Source organism: Drosophila pseudoobscura, chromosome 4 (assembly GCF_009870125.1).
Source record: "Drosophila pseudoobscura strain MV-25-SWS-2005 chromosome 4, UCI_Dpse_MV25, whole genome shotgun sequence".
NCBI lineage: Eukaryota > Metazoa > Arthropoda > Insecta > Diptera > Drosophilidae > Drosophila > Drosophila pseudoobscura.
Window position 1 is genome coordinate 7,966,779 of NC_046681.1, and position 27,060 is coordinate 7,993,838.

At 48.5% G+C, this 27,060-nt stretch overlaps 2 protein-coding genes across 3 annotated transcripts; one reads left to right on the plus strand and one right to left on the minus strand.

Annotated features, from left to right (window-relative positions):
• Positions 1–406: 406 nt before the first annotated feature.
• On the minus strand, positions 407–7,801 carry Col4a1 (Collagen type IV alpha 1). Of its 2 annotated transcripts, none has more exons than XM_033380523.1 (9): positions 7,707–7,801; positions 7,048–7,144; positions 6,435–6,483; positions 5,415–6,368; positions 4,849–5,345; positions 3,332–4,782; positions 2,288–3,262; positions 1,081–2,225; positions 407–1,013 (listed from the first exon to the last, which is right to left on the minus strand). In XM_033380523.1, exons 2-9 carry the CDS (start codon positions 7,068–7,070, stop codon positions 753–755), a joined length of 5,355 nt encoding a protein of 1,784 aa, XP_033236414.1. In that variant the 5' UTR covers positions 7,071–7,144; positions 7,707–7,801; the 3' UTR covers positions 407–752. The 2 variants fall into 2 exon arrangements, with proteins under 2 accessions (XP_033236414.1, XP_001355957.2); XM_001355921.4 differs by lacking the exon at positions 7,707–7,801 and adding an exon at positions 7,567–7,661.
• A 2,230-nt stretch (positions 7,802–10,031) lies between these two features.
• On the plus strand, positions 10,032–26,801 carry vkg (Collagen alpha-1(IV) chain viking). The gene is made up of 9 exons (XM_001355920.4): positions 10,032–10,145; positions 10,280–10,470; positions 20,441–20,623; positions 20,680–20,724; positions 20,797–23,407; positions 23,468–25,385; positions 25,455–25,569; positions 25,632–25,855; positions 25,919–26,801. The coding sequence occupies exons 2-9, from the start codon at positions 10,381–10,383 to the stop codon at positions 26,445–26,447; spliced, it is 5,715 nt and encodes a 1,904-aa protein (XP_001355956.3). The 5' UTR covers positions 10,032–10,145; positions 10,280–10,380; the 3' UTR covers positions 26,448–26,801.
• Positions 26,802–27,060: the final 259 nt, after the last annotated feature.

Consider the following 27,060-nt stretch of genomic DNA (forward strand, 5'->3'; position numbering starts at 1 on the left):
AATATAGGCTTACCTGCTTCTATGGCAACAAAGCCTTGACATAAAAGAATAACCAGATTTGGATGTTTGTGTGGTGTAAAATGATTAAAATCTGGTTGGCGAGGGATTAGTAGAAATAAGATGGACGATCGCTTATCATGGTTCAGACAATCCTTCTTCTCAGATTTTCAAACTATCTAAATCATGTATATCGTATTTATAAATTTTCTTTATTTTACCATTTTTTTTGTTTCATAAACATAAATGATTGGCGAAAAAATAGCAGTTTTGTATAGCATATATGTAGTGGAGGAGGTCCTATGTCTTGTCAACCATTCGATATGTTTTCATTGTCCCCATATGCATTCTTTCGCATTTAATCAAAATGGAACATGCAGCACTCTCTCTACTTAGGTTTAGATAGATATTTAGGTGGTTTTGGACATACGACCGAGGCTAGTTTATTTATTTGTTTTGATTTACTTAACTTACACGTAACTAAGAAGCAGTTTACATTTGTTTAGAACATTAAATGGCAGATACAAAAATGGCATTTGGTTCAGGTCCGTTCTAGCACTTAGACGGGGCCTGTCGCTTCGATTTGGTTAGTTTAAGGAATTGGTAGCAGTGTTGGTTCGTCTGAGAGTGTGTCTCCTGTTCTGTGTGTGGTGTGTGCACTGTTCGTTGGTATATTTAGGGGCTTTAACATTAGATTAAACTTATGCTGTGCTTGTGTCTGTGTGGAGGCAAGTGGGGCAGGGCCCCACGACCGCCTATGACGAGTTCTTCATACAGACTTGACACCTGGAGACGCGGGACAGCAGGTTGCCGGACTTGATCGTCTGCTGCTGGGGCTTCTCAAACTGGTCGTTTGACTCCAGAGTGACCATCCAGAAGCTGGTCATTGTCTCGTAGAAGTGACAGGTGCCCTTGGCGCCGTTGCACTCGATGAACGGTGTTGCACGGAAGTCCTCTAGGCATGAGCCAGGCGATTGCAGAGCCTGGCCACCGCCTCCATTGCCCACGGCCGTGTGCTGTGGGGAAAATAAAATATATGAAATCAAGCTTCCGATTCCGCTTCTGAATGGGCTGAGTACTCACCATGAGGAAACTGTAGCCAATCCAGAGACCCTCCCAACCTGAGGGGCATTCGGGTATTTCAAGAGACTGGCTGTGCATGGCAATGACGTTGGCAGGCGCCTCGCAGACCACACAGCGCGAGATGTATTTGCTAATCTCGTAGTTCTCCACCGGCATCATGGGAATGGGGGCCGATGTTGACAGCCAGAAGGTCTTATCGTTGCGCGACGCGTAGTTGCAGATATTGTTCTGTCCACAGGACAGTACCGGTAAAGTGGAGAAGCGTTGCACACAGGAGCCCGGGGACCCGAGATCTTGGTTGTGGGCGTAGTCATTGCCATCCACGTAGAGTAGAGAATAGCCAGTCCAGAGCTGCGAGTGACCCGCAGCGCATTGCGGCACTTGGTCGTTCTGACTGTGGCGTGTCACAAGAATGCCGGTGAGGTAGTCCTGGGCGCCACTACAGGCTAGACCTGCATCACCCTTCAGACCCATGGCGCCGACGGCACCCTCTCGTCCAACCTGACCTTGCTCTCCACGGTCGCCCTTGGGTCCGGGACGTCCGATAGCTCCGCTTGGACCGATCAGACCGCGATCACCCTTTTCTCCACGCTGTCCTTGGATTCCGGTCAGGCCACGGGCACCGGGCTGGCCTGGTTCGCCCTTTTGACCTTCACGCCCAGGCTTGCCAGGTTCGCCCTTGGGTCCTGGCGGCGGCACCATGCCGGGTTCACCCTTTTGTCCTTGCAGACCTGGAATTCCGTCGCGGCCGTCGCGTCCCTTGGGTCCGGTGAAGCCCTTCTCACCTGGGGAGCCCTGTGGTCCTTCTGGTCCGTCTAAGCCGGGGTATCCAGTGTCACCCTTGGCTCCAGCTAATCCAGCCAGACCGGGCAGGCCGGCGTGTCCCTGGTCACCCTTATCACCCTTCTGTCCTTCAAAGCCAGCCAATCCACGATCTCCCTTCGGTCCGGGATAGCCTTGGTCGCCCTTAAGACCTGGAGCGCCACTTAATCCGTCGAGTCCGGGCTGACCAGGTGTACCAGCCAGACCACGCTCTCCCTTGTCGCCTGCGGGTCCAATGGGTCCGGGCAGACCTACTAAGCCAGGTGTACCGGCCAGGCCAGGCAAACCACGCTCGCCCTTGATGCCAGGTGCTCCGGGAAGGCCTATATGAAATGATTATGGGTTAGTTGTTATTTGATTCGAACTTATGGTTGGGAGAACTCACCTTCACGTCCGTACTTTCCGGCGCGCCCGGGCAGACCCTTCTCACCCTTGACAACGGGTCCAGGGTAACCAGGCTCACCTACAAGACCCGCATCTCCCTTCAGTCCAGGGGCTCCGTTCAGTCCATTCAAGCCACGGGGACCTTCCAGTCCCTGGTCTCCCTTTACTCCTGGATATCCAGCCAGACCTTGCTCTCCTCTCTCTCCCTGATCTCCCTTTTCTCCGGTCAGGCCGCGCTCTCCCACAGAGCCTTTCTCGCCTCGGAGCATATCGACATTGACAGTAGCTGGGAGGCCAGGCTGACCACGTGGACCTCTCTCGCCCTTGATGCCAGCGTTTCCAATGTAGCCCTGAGGACCAATGGGGCCAGTGTCACCCTTGATGCCGGACAGACCGGGCAGGCCAGCCTGTCCCTTGTATCCTTGGGCGCCGGGATAGCCGACTGGTCCGGGAGCACCCTGCAGTCCAGGCTGACCATCAATTCCGGGAGCTCCGGGAAGGCCAGGAAGTCCAACGGATCCTTTTTCGCCATTCCTTCCAGATAAGCCAGGCAAGCCAATGTCACCCTTTTCTCCATTTAATCCATTTATGCCGTCCGCGCCACTACGTCCAGTGTCACCCTTTTCTCCTTGGGGTCCAGGTCGTCCGTATACAGCCATACCGGGCAATCCCTTTTCTCCAGGCAGTCCAGGCTCACCGGATACTCCAGGATCACCGCGCAGTCCAGACAGACCGGGTTCACCCTTCTGTCCCTTTTCGGAAGCATCTCCAGGCAGGCCCTGAGGTCCGTCATAGCCAGGCAGACCTTGGTTACCCTTTTCACCATTCAAGCCGTCCAGTCCTCTCTGTCCCGGGGCACCGAGAAGTCCGGGCTCACCCTTAACACCCAGCAGGCCAGGTGGTCCCGGGGGTCCTCGTCCACCCATCGGTCCGTCGTTTCCAGTCAAGCCACGAGCTCCTTTGTCGCCCTTCATGCCTACAAAAAAGCAAATTGCAAAAGAGGATGCTAAATAAAGAACTAATTTTTGGGCTTGGGAAATCTTACCTGAAATTCCGGGAATTCCAGCTGGTCCACGCTTTCCGGGTGAGCCGGTGATTCCGTTAAAGCCTTTAGGTCCGTCGTTGCCAGGTGCTCCGCGATCGCCCTTATTGCCGGGCATACCAACCAAACCAGGATTACCAGGTTCACCCTTGGATCCGTCGCGGCCTTGCACTCCATCAATACCAGGAATACCAGGGGGTCCGGGCTGTCCAATTGGACCCAATGGGCCGAGGTCTCCCTTCTCGCCAACAGCGCCAACACGACCAGGTATTCCTGGTACTCCAGCATCTCCCTTATCACCGGGATAGCCAGCGTTTCCTTCTTGTCCAGGCAGACCCTGGGGTCCGGGTAGGCCACGAGTTCCTTTTAGACCTTGCAAGCCTTCGCGACCCTGTGGGCCGGGTGGTCCAGGCATCGGTATTCCCTCTTCTCCCTTTTGACCGCGATCTCCGTTACGACCAGGCAAGCCACGAGTACCGTCTTTTCCAGGATTGCCAGCAGCACCGATGGGTCCGATGTTACCTTTCTCGCCACGGGGTCCAGTCATTCCACGGGGGCCAACGGGACCAACTGGGCCTTGAGGACCGGTTGAACCCTTCTCACCGCGGTATCCGATCTCGCCTTTCTGTCCGATTGGTCCATCGACTCCGGGCATCCCAGTGGCACCACGGTCGCCCTTATTTCCCTTTGCTGGGATCTTCAGCTCGCTGGCCTCGCATGTGCCGGGTTCTCCCTTCGGTCCGACGTATCCGGCTGTACCCTTGTCACCCTTAAGACCGTCCATGCCGCGACTGCCTGATTCTCCCTTAATGCTGAGACCGGGAGCACCATCGTATCCATCGCGCCCTGGGGCTCCAGGGATACCATCTGTGCCAGCTTGTCCGGTGTAGCCTTTGTCTCCTTTAAAGCCCATTTCTCCCTTGACTCCAGCAAGACCAGGAACGCCGCTTTCTCCGCGGTCTCCCTTTACACCCGCAGCTCCGGGAAGGCCTGGCTGTCCCTTTTCTCCCTTTTCGGTCTTTATTTGGCTATAGTTGATAATTGCTCCCTTACCAGGAGCTCCAGTGGCACCAGGGGCACCAGTCAAACCATCCTCTCCCTTTTCTCCTGGAGCACCCGTCTGTCCGTTGATTCCATCGTGGCCTCGTTCGCCTTGGTGTCCAGGCTCTCCAGGTGGTCCTCGAACGCCGGGATTGCCGGGAATACCATCTAAACCTCGCGTACCCTTATCTCCCTTCAGACCGGGTGGGCAAGAGGAACACTTGCCGCCAATGTCTCCCTTAATGCCCATGTCTCCCTTAGCGCCAGGAGTACCGGGACGGCCAGCGTCACCCTTCTGTCCGGGAGCACCAGCGTTGCCGGGCGTGCCAGGTCTGCCCAATTTCGAATCGCCAGGAACACCAGAATTTCCTTTGAAACCTCGTTCGCCCTTTCCGCCCTTCTGGCCAGGATAGCTAAGGGGTCGGACAATATGAGAGGTAAATCATGGAATTGCATCGTCGTCGATGTCAAAGACTTACCCAGGATTTCCATCGTCTCCTTTCGGACCTTCAATGCCATAGCCAGGGGTGCCGGCATCGCCCTTTTGACCTTCGGGGCCTGGAGGTCCAGTGTGGCCGATGGGTCCGACGGGGCCCTGGGGTCCGACGCGTCCTCCAATACCTTTCTCACCCTTTTGTCCCGGAGGCCCCTCGCCACCCGGACGGCCGGGCATGCCACTACCTCCCTTCTGGCCAACGTATCCCTGGGGTCCTGGCTGTCCATCAGCGCCGTTCAGGCCCTGGGGACCGGGCGTGCCAGTATAACCACGTGGTCCTTTCGGTCCTGGAGCACCTGGCTGTCCGCGACCGCCACCTGGTGGTCCTGGAGGACCGACCAAACCTCGCTGACCGGATTGACCAGGACGTCCTGGCTCTCCCTTCTGACCGAAACTTCCAGGCAAGCCGTTTAGACCAGTTTCACCACGGTCTCCCTTCTGTCCAGAAGGTCCTGGTGGTCCAAAGTTACCTTGACGACCCTATAATGGAGCAGGATCAGTACAACTCACATGAGCGCAATCCTTTACATTCTTCCGTTTATCACTTACTCTATCTCCAGAGCCGCCGGGTAAGCCCTTCTCGCCCTTCTGCCCATCCTGTCCAGGCTCACCGCCAGGACCGAGCTCACCTTTCTCGCCATAGGGTCCAACCTCTCCCTTCTGTCCGGGATCACCACGTGGGCCAGACACACGTTCACTACCAGTGACGGGGATAGGAACGGCTGGATCACCCTTCTCGCCCTTCTCTCCCTGCTTTCCTGGCATCAGAGGTCCAAAGCAAGAGTCGCCTTTCTCTCCCTTAATGCCACGATCTCCACGCAGACCTTTGGAGCCATACGGTCCGGTGTCACCACGTTCGCCTTTGTCACCAGGATTGCCTTGGGGTCCTGCGTACCCTGAACGTCCTGTGAAGCCGGGCTCACCTTTCTCGCCCTTTGCGTAGTTTCCGTTCTCCTTTGCCGGTTCACCTTTCTCACCCTTGCCACCCGGACTGCCCGGGAAGCCACGTGGTCCTGCCATACCCGAGAGACCCTGCAAGCCGGGCAAACCATCGGATCCATCACAGCCATCCTTGCCGTTGATACCGGGTAAGCCGGGATTGCCAGACGATCCCTGAACACCTCCTACGCCTGGCAGACCGGGAATGCCCTGCGATCCACGCTCGCCCTTGTCGCCGCGCAGTCCATATGGTCCGGGGTCACCCTTCTGGCCTTTGTCGCCCAGTGGTCCGTCCTGACCCGGAAAGCCCGAGACACCCTTGGGTCCGGTGGGACCCAATGGACCTGGCAGACCGCGGTTACCCTTCTCGGCAATGCATTTGGGCACACAGCCGGCGTATCCGGCTGTACAGTTTTTGGGTGGCTGTCCGCCGCGCTGAATTGACGCCGAGTCTACAATGTCATAGCTATCATCAATGGGAAATGAGTCCCGGGGGTCTTCTCTGCTTTGGTGTCTGACTGAGTCCTGAATAGAACCAGAGGTGCCAGCGGTCTTCCAGAATTGCTGCAACGATACGAAAGTTAAGCTCTGTTGATACCCATCAATTAGCAAAGGTCAAGGGTCTCTTACAGCGTTTGCACCAACCAACGCTCCAGCGATGACAGCGGCGTACAGCAGCCTGCAATATTTTTTAGTTTTTTTTTTTAAATATATTTGTAGGGGATCTATTTTTATTTAGTTACAAATTACATACACTCGTATGTATGTGTGTATAGTAAGCACCATCAGGCTTATCAATCGTTAGCTCTGTGTGTGACTGCGTGGTTTCTCTTTTTAGCGATCAATGTGTGTGTGTGATTTGAGTAACAGAGTGCGAACGTAAGAGAATCAGTTCATTCAAGAGAGAGGGGATTTTTTTAAGAGAGCTATGAAATCTGATCAGAGATCTCATAAGAATTAAAAAAAAATGATTGAAGTAAGGTTTAAATATTATGCTAGTGCTTATTTCAATTTGAGCTTTTAGCGTTTATTACAAGATCAAATCAATGGAAAAGTAACTTTTCCAATTTTTTTGTCTAAATTTTAAACTTTTTTATGTACAATTAATAACAATACAATTGGGGTTTAAATGAAATTCTAACAGAATTTCAGTCTCTTTTCCCTTTACATCGGTGAAAATTCAAGATATATTGGGATACTCTTTTCTTTTTGGTATTTTTCAAGACATTTTTTTTTTACTTACCGCTTCCAGAAGGGCAACATCATGCCCTATTCACTTAAAACTGCACAATTATTTTCTCTGTCCTCGTCGAGTTGTAAATGTGTTGCCGTCGTTGGGCCTGAAAGATGAGCCAGAAAAGTGGGTCATTTATATTTTGCTGCACTAGCCAAAATGGTTTCAGAATTGTTAATTTTTAAACTTTTATTTCATATTTGTGTCCAAAATATTTTATATATATAATATATTTTTATATTTTATATTCTTGGTACAGTGTTATTCTAAGGCGTATATTTTAATTAAATTTTTAGAATGGCTTTCATTCGGGAACTTTGAGTTTCACTGATGCCCAGGCGCACTTTACAGTTTTAAAAGCACTGTGACGTTAAACAAGTTTCTTTCAAATATCTTTTCTCTAGAGAAAATGTTTATTTTTTATTTGTATTTTAGATATTTCGAGCTTTTATTGCAGCTGGGATCGCGGTATCGCTCCTTCGTTCGTATTTTCTTGCTTTTTTTTATTTTTTTGTGAAACTTCCTTACTGAAAACCGATCTAACTGTGGGAATTGACGGGAGCGTACTAAACCGAGCGCCGAGCCGCGCACACCACACACAAGACCAAAAGCGCACAGGCAACTGGTGCTCCCAGGCCAGAGCTCTGCCCACCCAGTCTACTACTTACTCGAGAAGACGGAACACGACTAATTATAGTATAAGTTTAAGCGATCCCAAAAGCAAACGGCAATGCCACGATCGTCTGGCCGAAGCAGTCGTCGGAGCCCGAGCTCCAACCCGAATGCGCTTCGGTTTTTTGTGCCGAAATAGCTCATGTACACTATCCGTGTCGTCCGTGTGATCAGAGCATTTCTTTGCGGTTGTGTGTGTGAGTGTGTCTGGGGGAATGGGAGGCGGAGTCCATATGGAACGGATGGGATGACGACTATGTAGCAACACTAATCCCAACAGCTAACATAGTCGCTTTGGAATGAATGAAACTTGGCGATAATATATACCCTCTTTACCCCCTGCTCCCTTGTCATATGCTTATTGCTGTTGTTGGGGCATCTGGCGATATGCGACTTAAGTTGCTCAATAAAGCATTGGCTTTGGAACGATTCTTCTACTTCGCCTATACTCATACTTCCCTTGGAGGAAGGTACTATTCGGCTCCAGCCTAGGCTTTAGCATTAGCTGATAGCCCACACACCCCAAGATCGGGGAAATGATATCGTCTGTTCCTCGTTTTCGGACACAGCTATGTTTTAAGATTTCCAAAATCCAATATTGGCGTCCAATATCACGTATATTTGTGCGAATGGTTATTATATCCCTGCAGTTGCTTGTACGTATACTTTATGTAGACGAATCTTTATAATACTCCTGTAAGTGTCGGAGAAGAAATTTTTCGTTGACTACATTCGAAGCTGGAATTTTACATATTGTAGTCAGATATTGTAGTCAACCTCGGTCGGCTCCTTCCACTCTTATATGTCTAAGCTATATTGAAACGATATCGGCATGGATCATACGAAACAAAATGGGAGCCCTATAATAAAAACGATCATTAAAAAAATAAATATAAATATTTACTAATATAATATTAATATTTATTTATATAATATACAGAAAATTCTGTCAAACTCAAACCAAGTAAATTATTTAACGATTCCACTACCTCTAGGTACTGATGCAGCCCGAGCATTTCTATAGCAGCTAAAAAAGATTCAAAGACCTTTGAATCTTTGCACCGATCGTCCCTAAGGCAAATATCCAATTTAAGTTCCATTTTATGCTGCATTTTACTACATTCCGGAAGCCGATCAATAAATATGGTACATTTAGAAATAGAAAATAATTATTATACCATTTTATCTTCAAAATTTTACTAGTACGAGAGTCTAGAGTCATTAGAGTCATAGATTTTCGTCAACTTTTATTCTCCGAAGCCAAGGTGTTATAAAGGACAGGTGAACATGAATTAATCGACCGATTGGTCTTCACTAATTTTACCAATAATGTACTTTATAGCTTGATTGACGATTTTGTAAAACAATCAACAATAATCAACCAAACCCTATTGTTTCTGAGTCGATGTAAATACTAATACCTTAACATAAATCTGGACAGAATTTCCAGGTAAGATTTTCAGTCGCTTTTTGTCAACCAATCCACATTTGAAATTAATGCTGAAGCATTTTCATCTAATTATCAATTAGAAAGTTCTTAGCCTGATATCTATTGAGGCCAATAGGTCATATCCGACTTCCGTATACCCTAATATACGAGGTCTCTTGCCCAACCAAAGTGTGGCTTGACTAGGAACAGCGTATCAAGAGATATTTCAAAATGCTGTGACCCCAAAACCTAAAACCGATTTGGAAATTCCAAATATTCTATTTTCGTAAAGCTGCTAAATCTGCGTATAAATTAACTTGAGTGCCGAGCACAGAGCTGGAGCCCCAGCTCCGGTCCCGACCACAGCACGGATTCGGACTCGAAGTCGAGTTGAGATTTTTCTAACAGGAAATACGCAGCCATATCCGTCTTATCAGCTGCCCGTACCATACCCATGCCCACACCCCGGGCTTATGAACATACTAAATGAAAAAGCCTTAACCTAATCACGAGAGGCGACAAGCAAACAGCAACGAAATGGAACCAAATGGGAAATGGAAATAGATTTTAGTAATACGAAATCTGGATGGATTGACTACGACTTTTAGTAAAAAGCATCTCGAAACTGTTCGGGGGCTGGCTCATTTCCTCATTTCAAGGCGGCAAAGTGCTAAATCCACATCCACCCGGGCCTGGCCTGGCCCTGGCCCGTGACTACTACTACGACCAGAGAATGCTTGCCAGCCATCCAGCCGTCCATCCATTCATCCATCTATCCCCCAACACCAATGCACCATCCATTTACACTAGTGTGCGTGGTGCGGGAGCCGAGCGCCATCCGAACCGCGGCACGACGATCGTCCGATCACCCAAAGCGAGTGCGGCCGCGAATTCGGATTTCTTCCGCGGGCCTCGTGTTTAGTAACACTTCGAACGCTTGACGATCTCCACATGTGGGGAGAGTGCTGTGCCCGACGACCGCAGCAGCAGCAAATCAGCGTATTCTGTTAGTTCTGTTTCACTATTTTCCCAAAGCCAGCGAAATTTATATATGGGAGTTCACGTTAATATCGAATTTTGTTCGGTTCCACAAAAATGTTAATTAAACACCCAAATTCTTAATGCTTATTTCGTTCGCAGTTTCGTGTGTGTTTTGAGAGAGAGAGAGACCGAAATACAGAGAGAGATTGCAAGAGTGAGACATATATAGTTTGCGCGTAGGACCAAAGGACCCATCGAAGATGTTACCCAGAGATCTACGGCATCTCTCGGGTCTTCTGGGAGCGGTGTATCTGCTGGCTGGCGTTGTGTCCTTTGCGGAGGCGGCAAAGGTAAGTGGCAACCCAAGAATACATCAAGTATTCGGAAAAACTGTCTATAATTCTATTTAAATGCTATTAGAACAGATCCGTTAATGGGGTTTCAGATAACAATCATCATTAATAGCGTTGCTCAAGCGTTTAACAGAATTGATTAGATTTAAAGTTACTCTAAAACTGTAAACGTGCGCACTGGCAGTGCTTATCAAACGAAAAACCAATTCTAGGAAATATATAGACAGTGCTTGTAAAACTGCGCTATTAGGAGCAACCAAACTTTATCATCCACAAGCGAGAAAATTGGGTCAACTCTTCCCTTAATCACTCTGTGGCTACTGTTATTGTTATTATTTGCTTGTAACATTGCACCCTACTCTCCCAGACCCCCACATACTCGTACATTTCCGGCAGGCAGATCGTGCAACTCTTTGCCTTCTGCAGATAAGTCTGGGGATCCAGTCTCTGGGTCTGGGGGTCTGGGGTTCAATAGAGTCCAGCCACAATCAGGCATGGATTATGTCATCCATTTATTTATTATTTTTTGGCAAAATAGTATAGGGTGAAAGGTTAGCGAGAGCACACGTTGATAACCTTCCCCCGTAATCTAAGCTTGATTTTTGGCATAGCTAAATAGGATTTGCCATTGAACATTTCCGGTTGGCAATTCAAGTTTTATTTGAATTTCGATTGATATGGAAACTGAATGAAAACGGGATTAAGTGCAGAGCGGAAAAGGTGTTTCATTGAAAGAACGATTGTATTAAATTGGATGGTTGTGGGTATATCCTTTGATAAATTTTTGTCCACTTTAAGCGGCTACACTTTAAGGCCTAAACAAATGTATGCATAATTATCAATAATTGGAAAGTTCGAATAATTCACTATTTTGTAGCTCGTCGAAAATTATAACAAGTCACGGCAGCTCCCAGAAATATGCAACATTTTCTTTAAATACAATTTTAGACACTTCCATACAGGATTTAGGCCGTAAAACACAAATTAAAAAAAAATAGAAAATAGAAATGGAAATGGAAATTGATAATCATTCAGCAAATTAATTATAATTGAATTGCTTCCGTTTTCTTTTCGGACTCTTTGCGTTGATAAACTGAATGATCTGCGTGGTTTAGTGGATGATCGCACATATTTCGTGATGAGAACAGAAGTGGAGCACATGCCATGAAGCCGGCGCCTTCTTCTCGATGGCATTCAAACCTTATCAAGCTTCGACTGGACTCGGCCGCTGCCCGCCGATCTACAAATTTAATTAGACCTATTGCTATGTTGCCGACATTGACGCCATTGATAGCATGTTCCGCTGATTGCGACATGAATCGAAATCTAGAGTCAAATTCAGAAAATAGAACTAAATCAAATGTCGCCAACACAGCCATAGCCACAGGCACTGGCTTTAGCACAGGCACAGGCACAGGCACAGACACAGCCATAAGCGCAGCCACAGGCGCAGCCAAAGGCTATCGGCTGGGCCTGACTTTTGCCCAGTCTCCAAGTAGCCATTGAATATACATACATGTGCACAAATTAAGTATAATAATGATTCCAGCCGTTTCTGTGTCGCATTTTGCACTCGATTTAAAAAGGGTTTTGTCTTCTGCGCTCACGTGTTCGGCCCCGTAATGGGTTCAGTGCAGCTCGTTTGACAACTCCAGTAATTTGATTCGCACTTCTTTTCGCACTCGGTTACGTGGTCAATGCCATGGGCTCCAGCTGCAGCCCCAGCTCCCGCCTTGAACCGGGTGAGAGCGTCAAAGTCTTGTGGGTTAGAGGCCTGAACACGGCCTGGAGCTCAGGCTGGAGCTTAACCGCAAAACGCTAAGCAAAAACTTGATTTTATTTGCTACTGTCGCTCGAGTTACTCTTTCGAAAAGGTAACAAGGTTTAATCAAACAAAACCTTAGGGGAATCACATTTTTCAAAACGACAGCTGAATTACAGACGTTAAATCAATTTTCCATCTGTTCAGCATTTTTTTCTTGTCTAAGTTCAAATTGGACAAGCCCGAAGTGTGCACAAAATATTTAGTACAGGAAAAATTAGTTCATTACCTAACTACTTATTTAATCCTCAATGGAAGCACGCTGCCCTAGAATGTTTAACTTTCAGCTAAAGTAATGCCACATTTGAGCAGAGACTTTAAAACCGCCCAACCAATGGGATTTGCAAGCAGTTGCCGGTACATTGCACAGCTATTTCCTTTTCCGCTGGGTCCGCTCTGCACTGACACTGAAGCAGTCAAAGAGATCGAACCCATTTAAGAGTAGCAACTCGCAAGCAACAAGTGAGCGCACTGCAAGATGTATTTATACAAGGTGGGTCGCTCTCTTTTGTCACTGCCGTTTAGACCCACAACAAGGCAAATTAAACCGTATCTGAGTCCATCTCGAGCGCGCTCTCTGGGAGTGGCTCACCTTCCAAGTATCAACAATCTGTGTGCCTGCACACATGCACATAGCATCGCTCTTTCGATACGAACTGTGGCTGCGTCGACTGCAGTGGAGACAGAGGAACATTCTATGAATGGATTTTGATAATTTGTCTTTATCAGCGGCGGCTGCGTGCCCTGAGCTCTCTCTCTCTTTCGTATTCCCTGTTAGCTGCCACATTTGCTTCACTAGCAGTGCTGCAGTTCTCTCTATGTATGTGGTGTATCTGTATGTACAGTATATGGAAATTTTATAGCCGTCTGTCGGGGGTGGCTGTGAGGAAGTGAGCGCTGTTCGATCCCGTTGCTGACAATTAGCTGCAGTTCAAGTGATCGGTGAAGGGTTCTTAGTGCTGAGGAGAGGGAGAACAGGGCGGCAATCGTTTGACGTTCTGCAACATTTCCAATTGGAATTGAAAGTTTTCGTTGTTTGTTGATGCTTCTGTCTTTCCATCGAGACCCCTCTATCTCTCTCTACTTTCAACTGTTTTCCATTCATTCCATTTCAATGCTTTAGTTTCAAATGCTTTCGAGTTTTGTTTATCCCTGTTCTGGGGATGTGCGGAATCTGGAGTTCTGGGCATCTGACCCTTCGTTGCTGCATAAATCACTGACCAGGGCAGACAGTGCGGGGCCAGTGGCCAGTGGCCAATGGCCAGTGCATGTGGACCGCCCAAGAGCCCCAACAATGAGACTGCCTCTTCTTCGTCGGTCTCTCCATCTCCTCCATTTTTCTAGATCATCTTATTCTTGCGCTCTTTTGTGAAATGGAAGTTTATTTGCGTGCTTGAGCGGAATTGTTTGGCGAGTTGCATTTCAATTTGACTCAATTATTTATTTATCTGCAACTGAATGCGGAAATTATGCGAAGACTGTCTTGTATGAGTCTGTGAGTGTGTCTGTATGATATATGTATGGACTGCTTGCTGTACCCCTTCGAAAGGTATATTGATTTTAAAGTTTTAAAGTTTTCTCAACGAAACCTGGGCACCTATCATTTTTTTTTATCAAATCGGATGATCAAATAATTAAAAATCCTTCATAAAAATGGAACCATCTATATCATTTAAATGGCATGGATACGATCTCTGCAAAGGTATCAAAGAAGCGACCCCTTTTGACTGGCCCCTGTTTCTTGGTGTATGAATGCCACTTATGAGAATAGGAAGGTGGTAGTTGCGGGCAGGGCAGGGAGGATGGATGGACTGGCCACTTAGTAGCTGAAAATTGAAACGATTATTTATGGGAGGAGAGATCTCGGGAAACTGGGTTATCAGTCATCTGTCTCATCAGACCGTTGTTCTCCTTTTGCCCGTTATCAGCGCTTCGCTAGGCTGGCTTATGGAATTGATATTCATCAGACCAGATGAATTCTACATAGTACATACGAGTGTGATAGTGTACATGCCCGTATAAGTCCATACGAGTATATGTACAAGAATTTCAGTCCGCGACTGTGATTCCATTTCAAACACCAAGCATCTAGCGTCATGGCTAAAAATAAATATGCCTTAATTTGCCAGGCGACATTCGCCGTTAACTTTGCACGGCTTTTTGCACAGGCTTGGTGTTGATTGCCTAAATTATTGGCATCATATTGAAGAAATTACCCAAAGGGTTAACAATGGGATCGCAGTGCACATATACAGAAGTGTGGTGCTTTGATTGGGAATGAAATACATACATGTATATCGTGTATGTACATCGGGAACATGCTATGAATGACTTTTTATGAATCGTAGTTTATGGCTTTAAGGCGACACATAACTGATGTACTTTAATGGCTGTTCCATGAAAAACCCTTTTATTTAAATTTAATCAAGCAAATATGATTTAAACACAAAAGTTTAGATCAGCATATTTCCTACTTCTAGTATTTCCATTCCCATACTATAAGTGACAGTTTAAGCTGACAGCTGACTAAATGTGCAGTTTTAAGTGGCTAAGCAGTACGGAAGAAAGGTGCAAAGGTCAATCAATTTAATCAGCTAGCGCTTCCTTATCACCATTATATTGTGAATATTCAGTTTTGACAGCTTTCTGTCCATCAATTTCAATGTTAATTTGAGTGCACGGCAATTAGTTATCATCTGTCAGGCGTGTGTCTAAACAATTATGCGCAATGATGCCATAACCGTGCGCTCAAATTACCAACTACTGCCCCGACCCGACTCTGTTCGGTCCCTCTGAGAGCGGAGTGCGTGGGTGTTCTCCACACCCACATCCACACGCACAGATCCACAGCCATATTTCGTACACATATCCATGTGCATGTGCAGATTTCTTGACTTGACGGTTCGTCTTGTTGTTTTTGATGTCAAAACTAAGGAAAATGATGTCATGCTGCAAGTGCGCTTGTCCAGATGTGCATTCATTATGCTCTCTGCATCTGCATGTGTGTCTGTAGCTCTGGCTGTGTGTCTGTGTGCGTGTGTGTGGGGCATGCTTTTTCATGTCAATCACACGCTGTTCATATGTACATATGTTGCTCCATATACAATTTTAATATTGCTACCCTGTATTTATGAGCTGGAAAGGGGTTTCCTGTGTACGTCTGGACTCATGCCGATGGAACTTCGACTGATGTGATGAATCAATGTAATACTTTGTGTGGAATACAAAATGGGGTTCCTTGATTGTAAGACCTGACGGTTAGTCAGACTCTTATCATTAGCTTCCTAGTAATTCTTCAATTGAGGTCACGCAACAAGTTCTAGATTAATGTGAAGTATTCATTGAATAAAAGCATGTTCGATATTTCATATTTTGTTTTATATTGAAATTAGCTAATTCCTTGTTATGTAGAGCTGAAGAATTATAAGATATAGTAGATCAAAACCTCTTCTTCTGATCCAAGCATAGAAGCATATTACATGGAATTTTCAATTCGATTATCTTTTCAACATCCCTGCTTTCATTGTTGTACGCCGTTTTTCTAAACGTTTATGATGCACATTCTCCTCTGATTTGTTGGGGTTATTGTTTTTGCTTCAAGTTCTCACTCTATTTCGTGATGCACATTAAACAAACTGTTGCTGTTGATTGATGGCGCGTGTTGTCGGACTTGCCAGCATTGGTGAATTGGGTCAATTGTGACGCGCGTCGAACAGCAGCAGGATCGAGAATCCATCCGTTTACAGTCTCCACTGTATCCAAGTCTTTCTGTCACTGGCGACTTTCCCATGGCAACAAAGAACCCACATTGACTGGTGTCCGTCCCCAACAGATAACCCCTTTGTCCGCCGCGTGGAGTTCGAAATGGCAACAGAAGGAAATCAAAGTATATATAAAATATAATTTAATGCCAAATTATAATGTATTAATTAAGAGGAGCCGCTCGCCGCGGGCTCAAGAATCTGTCCAGGCTTATCATCAGTGATTTATACATAAAAACATACTCGTACGAACACATGTATATACTATAAGATGACATTCTTCTTATTATTATTACGAGTATGTCTTATTTTTTTTGTATGCCACATCCGGGCAGGGCAGGCCACCAAGTTTGAGTGTGGCGAAGATTATCGGACAGAGTCAAGTCCCTCCCTCGGACTCACTCTCTGTGCTTTGTAGTTGTGTCCAACTCTAAGACATTTCGCTGCGCTTTGCATTCCCTGAATAATTGCAGTTTAAGTTTTTTTTAGGTATCGCTTACAGTTCAACGGAAACACAAAAAGTTTCCAGCCGAGGACTGTCATTAGATACTCGTACTCAGGACCCCATACTCGTACTGGATAAACGTCTCGGGCCAATGGACTCGTACTGGTGGTTGTTCCTCTCTCTACCTCGAGATCTACTCATATCTCTATGCCTATATCTGTCTGTGTTTCCAGCGATTAGCGTGGGTGGGTGTGCCCAATTGTCGCGTTGGATATATGTATGTACATCTGCTAGATGATATACACGGAGATGGTTATGGGGATATGGATCTGTGTGGAGGCCCCAGTTTGACCTTAAACTATGCATTCTCATTCGCATTCGCATCTGATGCACAACTGTGTCTCGGTCTCCGGCTCGGTTCGTGCACCGTGTGTCCGAGCGAATGGGAATATCGGCAACTGGGACAATTGGCTTAAACATGTGTAAATGCGCTTAAGTGCGCGCCACTGACACACATCTGCCGTGACTTAGCCTCTGTCTTTATGTGGGTTAGGGTAAAACCTATGTATACCGGGACAGATTTTCGGGCTGCAAGCTGTGGCAGGTACAGTGGCGCAACAGGTAGCTTTCGAAAGGGTGCACAAGGTGCAGAGGGATGTGGATGTGCATTTTCCCACATAAAATAACTTTATTGATAGAAAAGATTGCACTTTAGATGATAGAAGCTTAGTTTCCGAAGCAAATGTTTCATTTACTTCAACAAATATATTTTTTTCAAGGTAAAAAGTAGTGAAAAACTTTAAAAATCCTGTCCAAATACGCTATGGAAAGAGGATACCCAACACCTGCACGACTTCTTTTCCACAGACACGCGTGCCCATTGAGGTATTTTATTTACATATCTCAGGGAGTATCTCAGGAAAAATATTCCCAGCTCGGGCCCTTGGCCACTGCCCCTGTCTCCTTTGCTGACGTCGGCGGGATCGAGCGTATATATGTATATGTAATATATAAAGAATATGCAACAGTACTGCAGTGTTGTTGGGGCAATCAAAGAGCTCTCGGCGCCGCACCCTTCCCCAAGTTGAGTACCACGGTCTCTCCAGAGCTGGTCACTCGACGACGCCACTTAGGTGGTGCGTTGTCTGGGCTGTGCTATCCAAAAAATACGAGCACACTCGTACATGCATGAGGGGTAGTAGTCCATACACTCGTACCCGTATAGATGGGGATATGTACGATACAGACAGACATACAATATATCTGAGTTGCCTTGCCGAGTGTCAAGTTCAAGGAAATTGCAGTGCTGTCACTTTTAAGCGTGTTACCGCAACAATTTTTATTTGCTTGATTTAATACATGCATGTATGTACATATCTGCATCTGCATATAAGCCCACATATTACATACTATACTTACATATGTATGCTTGAAAGAATTCCTTAAATTTCAGATGTTGCAATTGATTGAATGAAATTTGAAGGTGTCTCGTTTGGTTTTTTCGCTTTTACTTGGTTTCTTTTTCTGTCATTTCAATTGAAGGAATGTGTGAAACAAAAGACTTGAATGAAATTAAGAACTCCAATAATTTATTTTTAAGTTGAACTTTGACAAAATGTCAATGAAAGTAAAAGGTTTTATGCCGATGTTAACTGGTAATGTATTAACTCAAAATAAAATGGATGTATCCACCACCAATCTAAATCGTGTCTTAATATGCTACAGCTTCAGATGTGAAACTTTGACGCTGATTCAGAGCAATGGATATTTCTCACAGTTGGATTTCCAGAAATCGAGTGCAATTGTTGCTGGCAACACACACCCCAGATATATTTTGGATTTGTCTGTGCACCTGCAGATGCATTTGGGGGAGTGGGAGTAGTGCTGTGGTTTTATTTTCGTTCACATAGTATCTGCATTTTCTCGTACTTTTCATTTGTTCGTTCGCTCGAAACAACAACATCTTTTGGTTCACCACATTGAGTAGAATTTTTTCCTTTTCGATTTTTTGGATTTTTTTCGCTTTCCGTGTTGTTTACGCTTTGTGTTCTCGTTTTTTTGGATTTCGATTTGGTGATGTGAATATTTAGTTAACAGATGGTTTGATCTCCTGTGAGCAGGTTGGGCTCTGGCTCTAGTTCTGGGAACTCGCGTGGAGGATGTCGCTCCCTCTCGCTCGGGCTTTGAACTTTCGGATTGGCTTCGCTTACTGCACTGCTAGAATGGAATCCCTATTAGTCATCTAAACAATTTTCGGGGTAGATGTAAATCATAAATTTCTTTGCCAAACATTTGACACAAATTTTTCCAGCCAACAAACATTTAATACACATTTTCATGCTGTTATGCAAAAAGAGAAAAACAGAAAGAAAAAAAAATTAGAAAAAAACCACGAAACATGCGTGCAACATGTGTGCAGTTCTAAACGCTTTGGATGGGGGACTGGCAGAATAAAAGACAATTTTGGCTGAATGAAGGCGGCAATAAATTTTGATTTTTAACCAAATGAAATTATGTCAATTCTATTAATACAATGGAAACTAAGGATGTTTATGCTGACATCAACGCAATGAGGAAGCCAAATATGCACTTGTTGCGGCTGGCTGGAAGGTGTTTTGCTTCAACCTACCTCAAAAATGAATTTTAAAGGGGGTTTCGCAAATCTGAAACATTCCAGATAGTTGATTTTTACCAAAACATCAGCGTTCTTTGGTTCTTTATAAAAAAAAAATATGCACATTAAGTGTTCTAAAAATGCGATGCATCTGGAGGAGAAGCTCCTCCAACCTCCTCCAGCCTCCTCCAGCAGCTGCTCCAGTGCGAGCTCCAGTGAGCGTGATCTATGCACTCGCTCAATTGACTAAGCAGCCGTACGGACACTCGTCGTACGTACGTATATAGAAGATTATCTCATTGCAAGCGGAAATACTGCAATTAAGGCTAAGAGTAGAACACTTCTCAGTTGCACCCGCACTTTTTCCAATGAGCTTAATTATCCTCGCTATTAATTTTTTGTAATGCAAGTGATACTTTTTTCACCACTTTTTATGAGGAGGGATTTTTCGACATACAAAGCCATAATATAGTAAGTCATTCTAAAAAGCAAAGGTGAATTCTTTTTTGTAAAATGACGAAAGATTACGACATAGAGAAGAGATTTGTAAAGAGCGAAAAAGTAAAAAATCAAATTAAACTAAATGCACTTGTCATATCCTACCTAATATAATCAGCTTTTGATTTGAGATTGGATTATTTTTATAACATATTTAGAGAAAATACTAGAGATATAAAAGCAATTGGAGAAAACCTCTGGGACACCATAATTTGACATTCGGTTGGAATTTGGTTGGAAGAGGTTCTTTGAGCACCTCTAATATTCAATAGCCGAGTCGATATAGTCAAGACTGTGTGTCTGTCCTATATATGTATGTTAAAACACCAAAAAATTCTTGCGATCGGATTATTATGGCTATTACTAAATAGTAATATTTACTTTTCACGAAGGGATCTTTGATCTGTACGGATATTACTTTATCTTCTAGTAGATTTCAACGCATTCGGAAACTGCTAGTTGGGAATTTGTTACGTAGTCCAACTCTGAATAGCGATCATAAATCCAGTGCTATCTGTTAGAGTCGTCTGACAAGGATCTCGTCCTCATAAAGAATGTTCAAGCTGATCAGGAATATATTGACTATGACATCTGTTGAGGCCAATAGGGAGCATTAATATTAATGATATTGGAACAGTTCCTAAGCAATAAACTAGAAAGACTTGCATAACAATAGCGAGTGAATTGATGCTGACATCTTCGATTCCGCAAATCAAAACTTCTAATCAGAGACAATCAAGACTTGTTCTCGAATTATTGAAACCCAATTCGGGTCGTCTGTCAATGCTAACTGATGGACTCTACGATTCTCTAATTATCAATTTTAGGAATGCAATACAACGCTGTGTGACTGCAAGGGCATCAAAGGACGCATGGGTGCCATTGGACCGGCAGGTGTACCCGGTATGGAGGGTCCGCCCGGAGACACGGGACCGTTTGGACCGCCCGGCCCTCTCGGAGAGAAGGGTGATGTGGGCGAGTACGGGGAAATAGGCGAGAAAGGACATCGGGTGAGTGGATAGCTTTTTTTATCCCGCAATAAATATTGACCAATTTAAATACCTAGGGAGACGTTGGACTCCAGGGTCGAACAGGTTACCCAGGAGCAAGGGTAAGTATTCTAAGGTTGGATAATGGAGTGATGAAAGAGCATAATATATGTTTTATTCGTCTTCACGTTTAGGGCCCGCATGGCGAAGATGGTACGGCCGGACCCCGCGGCATTGACGGCTGCGACGGTCGCCCGGGACAGCAGGGTATTGCCGGACCCCCCGGCGATAACGGCCTACGTGGACCCATGGGTAAGCAGGGCGTTAATGGTGCTCCCGGCGACGCTGGCGAAGGTGGCATCAATTCCAAAGGCACGAAGGGCAGTCGTGGTGAGCACGGACCCGCTGGATACGACGGCCCACCCGGTTTCGATGGCGATCGTGGTCAGAAGGGAGACACGGGCTTCGCCGGCATTACAGGCGAGAAGGGAGACCAGGGACCCGCGGGATTCAAGGGTGAGACGGGAGAGCCATCTGACCTGCCCTACACGCTGCAGGGTATTCCCGGCCTCAAGGGTGAGCCTGGCGAGGGTGAGCCCGGCGCCTTGATCTATGATGACTCACTGAAGGGCTACAAGGGATATATTGGTGAGACCGGAGATGCGGGTCCGAAAGGGCCCTCTGGCGAGCAGGGACTGTACGGACGCGCTGGTCTGCCCGGTGGCAGAGGCGACACCGGTGAGCCCGGCGAACGTGGCAAGCCCGGAAAGGATGGAGAGGCGGGTGTGCCCGGCGACAAGGGTGCTAAAGGTGCTCCCGGCTACAACGGTGAGGACGGACTGGACGGTCCCAAGGGAGAGTTGGGTGAGGATGGCTTCGACGGCATGCCTGGTATTCAAGGACCCCACGGACCTCCCGGTATCTACGACCCCAGCTTAAGTCAGTCCTTGCCTGGACCCATTGGACCCCAGGGTGACATCGGACCCGTTGGAAATCCTGGCCTAAATGGAGTTCCCGGCAAGCCGGGTCGTCGCGGTACCCCTGGCCCGTCCGGATCGCCCGGAGAACAGGGTTTGAGTGGCAACCGTGGACCGCCTGGCCGCAGCGTCAAGGGCGAAGAAGGTGACTACGGATTCATAGGACCTCCTGGGCAGCAGGGACCAGCTGGCGAGGCCGGTCCTCCCGGCCGTATTGGCATCCATGGCGATCCTGGCTTCAATATTCAGGGCCCCAAGGGTCAGGCCGGACTCAATGGTCTGCCCGGAGGCGATGGATATCGCGGAGAACGCGGCGAGGTAGGATTGCCCGGTGACAAGGGCTTGCCTGGCGTTGGATACAATATTGTGGGACCCCCCGGCTCCCAGGGACCACCCGGAGTACGGGGTCGTCCAGGCGAAGATGGCCTTCCAGGTTTCCGGGGATGGATTGGCGACAAGGGTATACGGGGCGACGACTGTGGCATCTGTCATGCCGGACCACGTGGGCCCCGAGGACACGAGGGCGACACTGGATACCCGGGCCAGCATGGAGATCGAGGCCTCATCGGTATAACTGGTGCGCGCGGTCCCAAGGGCGTGCAGGGAAGGCCAGGAAAACCGGGATTCAAGGGTATTCGGGGCACGCAAGGCAGTCCCGGAGAGCCCGGCCAGACAGGCAGGCCTGGTCCCGACGGCCTGATCACAGAAATCGGTAGTCGGAGAGTCCCCGACCGAGGCGATGATGGCGATTACGGTCGCCGCGGCGATCAGGGACTAGAAGGTGACAAGGGTCTGCCCGGTTTCCATGGTGCTCCCGGTGCCCGAGGAGAGCCCGGACAACGCGGTGACTACGGTGATGCAGGACGTTCTGGCATAGATGGACGGCCCGGTCGTCCCGGCCGAAATGGAAAGCCTGGCCTCCAGCCCAACATCCCAAAGATATACCTGGTCGGAGAGCCCGGTTACAATGGACGCCGTGGAGATCGCGGCGATGAGGGCAGCCGCGGCCTGAAGGGTGACAAGGGTGAGCCCCATCCCGGTGAGATCTACGATAATCGAGGTGAACCTGGAGATCTTGGTGAGCCTGGCCTACCTGGTTTTCGTGGACCCAAGGGCGAGATGGGAGAGCCGGGCTTGGCTGGCGATGTTGGAGACGCTGGACCGATTGGTGATACCATTGAGGGTCCCATTGGAGCCAAGGGCTATCCTGGCATACCTGGCGACTACGGACTCCATGGCGCATCTGGTCTGCCTGGACTTGATGGTGCGCCCGGCCTTGACGGTGTGGTCGGCTACAAGGGACAGCGTGGTGAGCCTGGCCCATATATCTTACCCGGCGACATCGGTGTACCTGGACGGCCCGGCATCGACGGATTACCAGGTGACGATGGCCCGGCCGGAGCTTTCGGACCCCCCGGCATAAGTGGACGCAAAGGAGCTAAGGGTGAATTGGGACCAGATGGAGCTACTGGATTCACTGGACTTCCCGGAAACAAGGGCCAGCGTGGTGACTACGTAGTCGGCCCGCCCGGACCCAAGGGTAATCCTGGTCGAACCGGTCGACTGGCAGCGCACGGCATCAAAGGACAAAAGGGCGAGGTTGGCTTCTCTGGACAGAGCGGCCAGAATGGGGCCAAGGGCAATATTGGCTACTCTGGCAACCGCGGTGCTCTCGGCAATCCCGGACCCCAAGGTGTGCCTGGTAGTGCAGGCATTGGAGGCCTTCCGGGTATGATTGGCGACATGGGAGATCGCGGCGACATCGGCTTCGACGGACGTCCTGGTGACATTGGCCCTCGTGGATCAGTTGGAGACATGGGACTGAAAGGTGAGTTCGCCTTGCACAACATTCCAACCAAATGTCGTTTAAAACTTGGTTTCCTTTTAGGTGTTACTGGTGATGATGGGAAGTTCGGTTATCCTGGAGCTAGCGGTTTACCAGGCCGGAAAGGAGAACAGGGTGACCGCGGCTTCCCCGGAAGGCAGGGTGCCAAGGGCGTGGCCTCCTATAGCGGCATCAAGGGCGACGGAGGAGAACCCGGCTGGACCGGTCCACCTGGTTACAAGGGTGCTATCGGCTTGAAGGGAGTCCGAGGAGCTATCGGTGACTCTCCGATTGCCGTTGATGGAAGCCAGGGACGAAAGGGTGAAACTGGCAATCCGGGATACAACGGACTGCCTGGTCTGCATGGACAGAAAGGCGTTCGTGGCGATCGTGGCTTTAGGGGAATGTCGGGCTTACAAGGACAAGACGGCGAGCAGGGATTGGCCGGTTACCGTGGGCGCAATGGAGCTCCCGGTCTCAAAGGATCAGTTGGAGAAAGAGGTCCCACTGGCTCTCTGGGTCCGCAAGGAGAGAGGGGCGATGACGGCTACCCAGGCCAAATGGGACAGATCGGAGACCAAGGTCGTCAGGGTGAGCCGGGTCCTACCGGACCCCAGGGACAGATTGGAGACGAAGGTGAGGTGGGTTATCCCGGCCGACTCGAGGGTTTCGGTGACCGATACCTATACCGTGGCTTCCCTGGATCTCGTGGCGCACAAGGCGAGCAGGGACAGAAGGGAGAGCAAGGTCTGATTGGATATCCTGGCGTCCAAGGAGCCAAGGGCATAGTGGGCGACATCGGTCTGGCTGGCCTGTCCGGCTTAGATGGCCTACCCGGAGCCAATGGATTGCCCGGTGACAAGGGTCTGAGAGGTCCACTTGGATTGGCCCTTACAGCGGAACGCGGAGAGGATGGTGTAATGGGCTACGATGGACTGCCTGGTCGTCCAGGCCGCATGGGTCAGAAGGGTGCACCTGGCGAGCAGGGCGAGTACGGTCTAAACGGTGATATTGGACATCGTGGCCCCGAAATCCAAGGCCCGCCAGGTCCCCAAGGTGACATCGGCTACCCAGGAGCTCCAGGACGCAATGGTCAATACGGGCAGACCGGTGAAAAGGGACAGCGCGGCAATCTGGGACGTCAAGGAAACGTTGGCGAGCCTGGATTCGCCATCTATGGTCGTCAAGGTGACGTCGGTGACGTGGGCTTCCAAGGAGCGCCTGGCCGTGATGGCGCCAAGGGAGAGAGAGGCTTCCAGGGCCGTCCTGGCCGCTACGGAACTATGGGTGCCCCTGGACCACGTGGCCTTACCGGCGATGCTGGCTGGAGTGGCATTGACGGAATAGACGGTCTCTTCGGCAGGAAGGGTGAAGTGGGCGAGACCTACTCTTACATCCATGCCCAGAAAGGAGATCGTGGCGAGCCCGGTCTGGATGGCTTCAAGGGTGAGCAAGGCGATGAGGGCCAGCCTGGTCTGGAGGGCGCCTTCGGCCTACAAGGTATGGCCGGCTATCATGGTGACCAGGGTGAGATGGGCTATGCCGGCGCCGATGGACCCCCGGGACCACGCGGTGACATCGGTGAGATTGGCTTGACGGGACGTCCTGGCCTCCGTGGTCAGCCGGGTCCCCCTGGCGACCCAGCTCCTCCGCCACCGAAGCCCAAGAGCCGCGGCTTCATATTTACTCGTCATTCGCAGTCGGTAGTTGTGCCTCAGTGCCCGGCAAACACAAACATGCTGTGGGAGGGCTATTCCTTGTCCGGCAACGTGGCTGCCAGTCGGGCCGTCGGCCAAGACTTGGGTCAATCCGGATCCTGCCTGATGCGCTTCACCACCATGCCCTACATGCTCTGCGACCTGAACAATGTCTGCAACTATGCCCAGAACAACGACGACAGCCTCTGGCTGTCCACTGCCGAGCAGATGCCCATGACTATGACGCCCATTCAGTCCAGGGATCTCATGAAGTACATCTCCCGGTGAGTGCTTATCTACCCTTCGAACTTCGAACCCCCAAGCTTACCCCACTAACCACTCTCCCTATTTAGATGCGTTGTGTGCGAGACATCGACCAGGATCATTGCCCTACACTCTCAGTCCATGTCCATACCAAACTGTCCTGGCGGCTGGGAGGAAATGTGGACCGGTTTCAGTTACTATATGGTAGGTAGCACTGATAATTCAATTGTGGAGTGAATTGCATCGCTTAAATCTCCCTTTTGCAGACAACTATGGACAACACTGGAGGCATTGGCCAGAACCTGGTCTCACCTGGCTCCTGTTTGGAGGAGTTCCGTTCCAATCCTGTCATTGAGTGCCATGGACATGGACGCTGCAACTACTACGATGCTCTGGCCTCCTTCTGGCTGGCGGTCATCGAGGAGCAGGACCAGTTTACCCAGCCACGTCAGCTGACCCTCAAGTCGGATCCGACCAGCAAGATTAGCAGGTGTGTTGCAGTGGACTCAAGTATTGATTAGATATTCATATTACCAAATTTGACTTATTCAAGGTGCACGGTCTGCCGTCGTCGTAGCGATAGCTATGTGACCCGAACGACATCCTCCTCGTCGTGGTCTTCGTCATCCGGAGCTGGTGCAAGGACCCCATCAGGAGCATCGCGATCGGGATGGAACGCAGGATCAGGAACTAGATCGCAATGGGCAACCGGATCGGGATCAGGATCAGGATCAGGAACTGGTTCTGGCTTAGGATGGGCTAGCGGATCGGGATCAGGAACTGGTTCTGGCTCAGGATGGGCCACCGGATCGGGATCAGGAGCTGGTACGGGATCTAGATCGGGTTCAGGTTCATCCTGGGGATCCCCGACCAGCTGGTCGGGTGGCCCAACAGCGCCCGACTATCGGTCCGCACCAGTCCCACAACCGCCAGTGCCGCCACCGGCCAACATCTACAACATGAGGTACAACAACCGTCGTCCGAACTACAGCCCACAGCAAAGTTTCAGCAACCAGTACGCCCAGCACGCGAATCCCCGACAGTACCGTCGGCGTCCGCGTGAGGACACCACCGCTCCCTAAAGGCAGGCCGCAGTTCGAGAACAGTTTACGTACTAAGTAGCAGTTAAATTTCGTTTTAAGTCTATTGCTATCAAGCCGATGCTTCTGTTAATCAACCAACCACGAGCAGTGCCATCTTTTGTCGAGTATCCTCTGAGGAGTTGTGTAATCTAATTACGTGGACAAACCATAATAATATACAAAGTACCAAACGAAACCACCAAAAAAAAAAGGGAAGAGAAGATAATTTCCACTGCCCTCGACTTGCCATTAAATGATCCACCTGCAATCTTTGCAGGAACTATTGTAACAATAACAAAAACCAAAAACAAAACCCAGTTTTTGATAAATAAAATTTACACAACATAAAACAAATGCAAACAAAATGTTTCGAACACCTTTGCAGACCTTTCGTATCTGGGAAATGATTCAAGCTTAATAGAAATTGGCTACTGCAATATCGTCATATGGCACCATGAGGTAGAGGCATCTTTGGGCATTAAAGGGACATTCAAAAACCATTTATCTCGTGCATAATTTAACCTTCTGCCTTTTTCTCTTTATCTTCCTATAAGTATCTTGATTAGCGCCTAAAAAAAAGGGTTTATTTACAAGAAAAAAACGTACCTTTGTA

Bases quoted from the DNA above. Each gene is read 5' to 3' on its own strand.
- Col4a1 (XM_033380523.1), bottom strand. From the start codon at position 7,070: ATGATGTTGCCCTTCTGGAAGCG. The intron at 6,369-6,434 runs GTAAGAGACCCT...GTATCGTTGCAG, and splicing joins CGTTGGTTGGTGCAAACGCT to CAATTCTGGAAGACCGCTGG. The intron at 3,263-3,331 runs GTAAGATTTCCC...GCTTTTTTGTAG, and splicing joins TGGAATTCCCGGAATTTCAG to GCATGAAGGGCGACAAAGGA.
- vkg (XM_001355920.4), top strand. From the start codon at position 10,381: ATGTTACCCAGAGATCTACGGCATCTCTCGGGTCTTCTGGGAGCGGTG. The intron at 20,624-20,679 runs GTGAGTGGATAG...TTAAATACCTAG, and splicing joins TAGGCGAGAAAGGACATCGG to GGAGACGTTGGACTCCAGGG. The intron at 25,570-25,631 runs GTAGGTAGCACT...TCCCTTTTGCAG, and splicing joins CCGGTTTCAGTTACTATATG to ACAACTATGGACAACACTGG.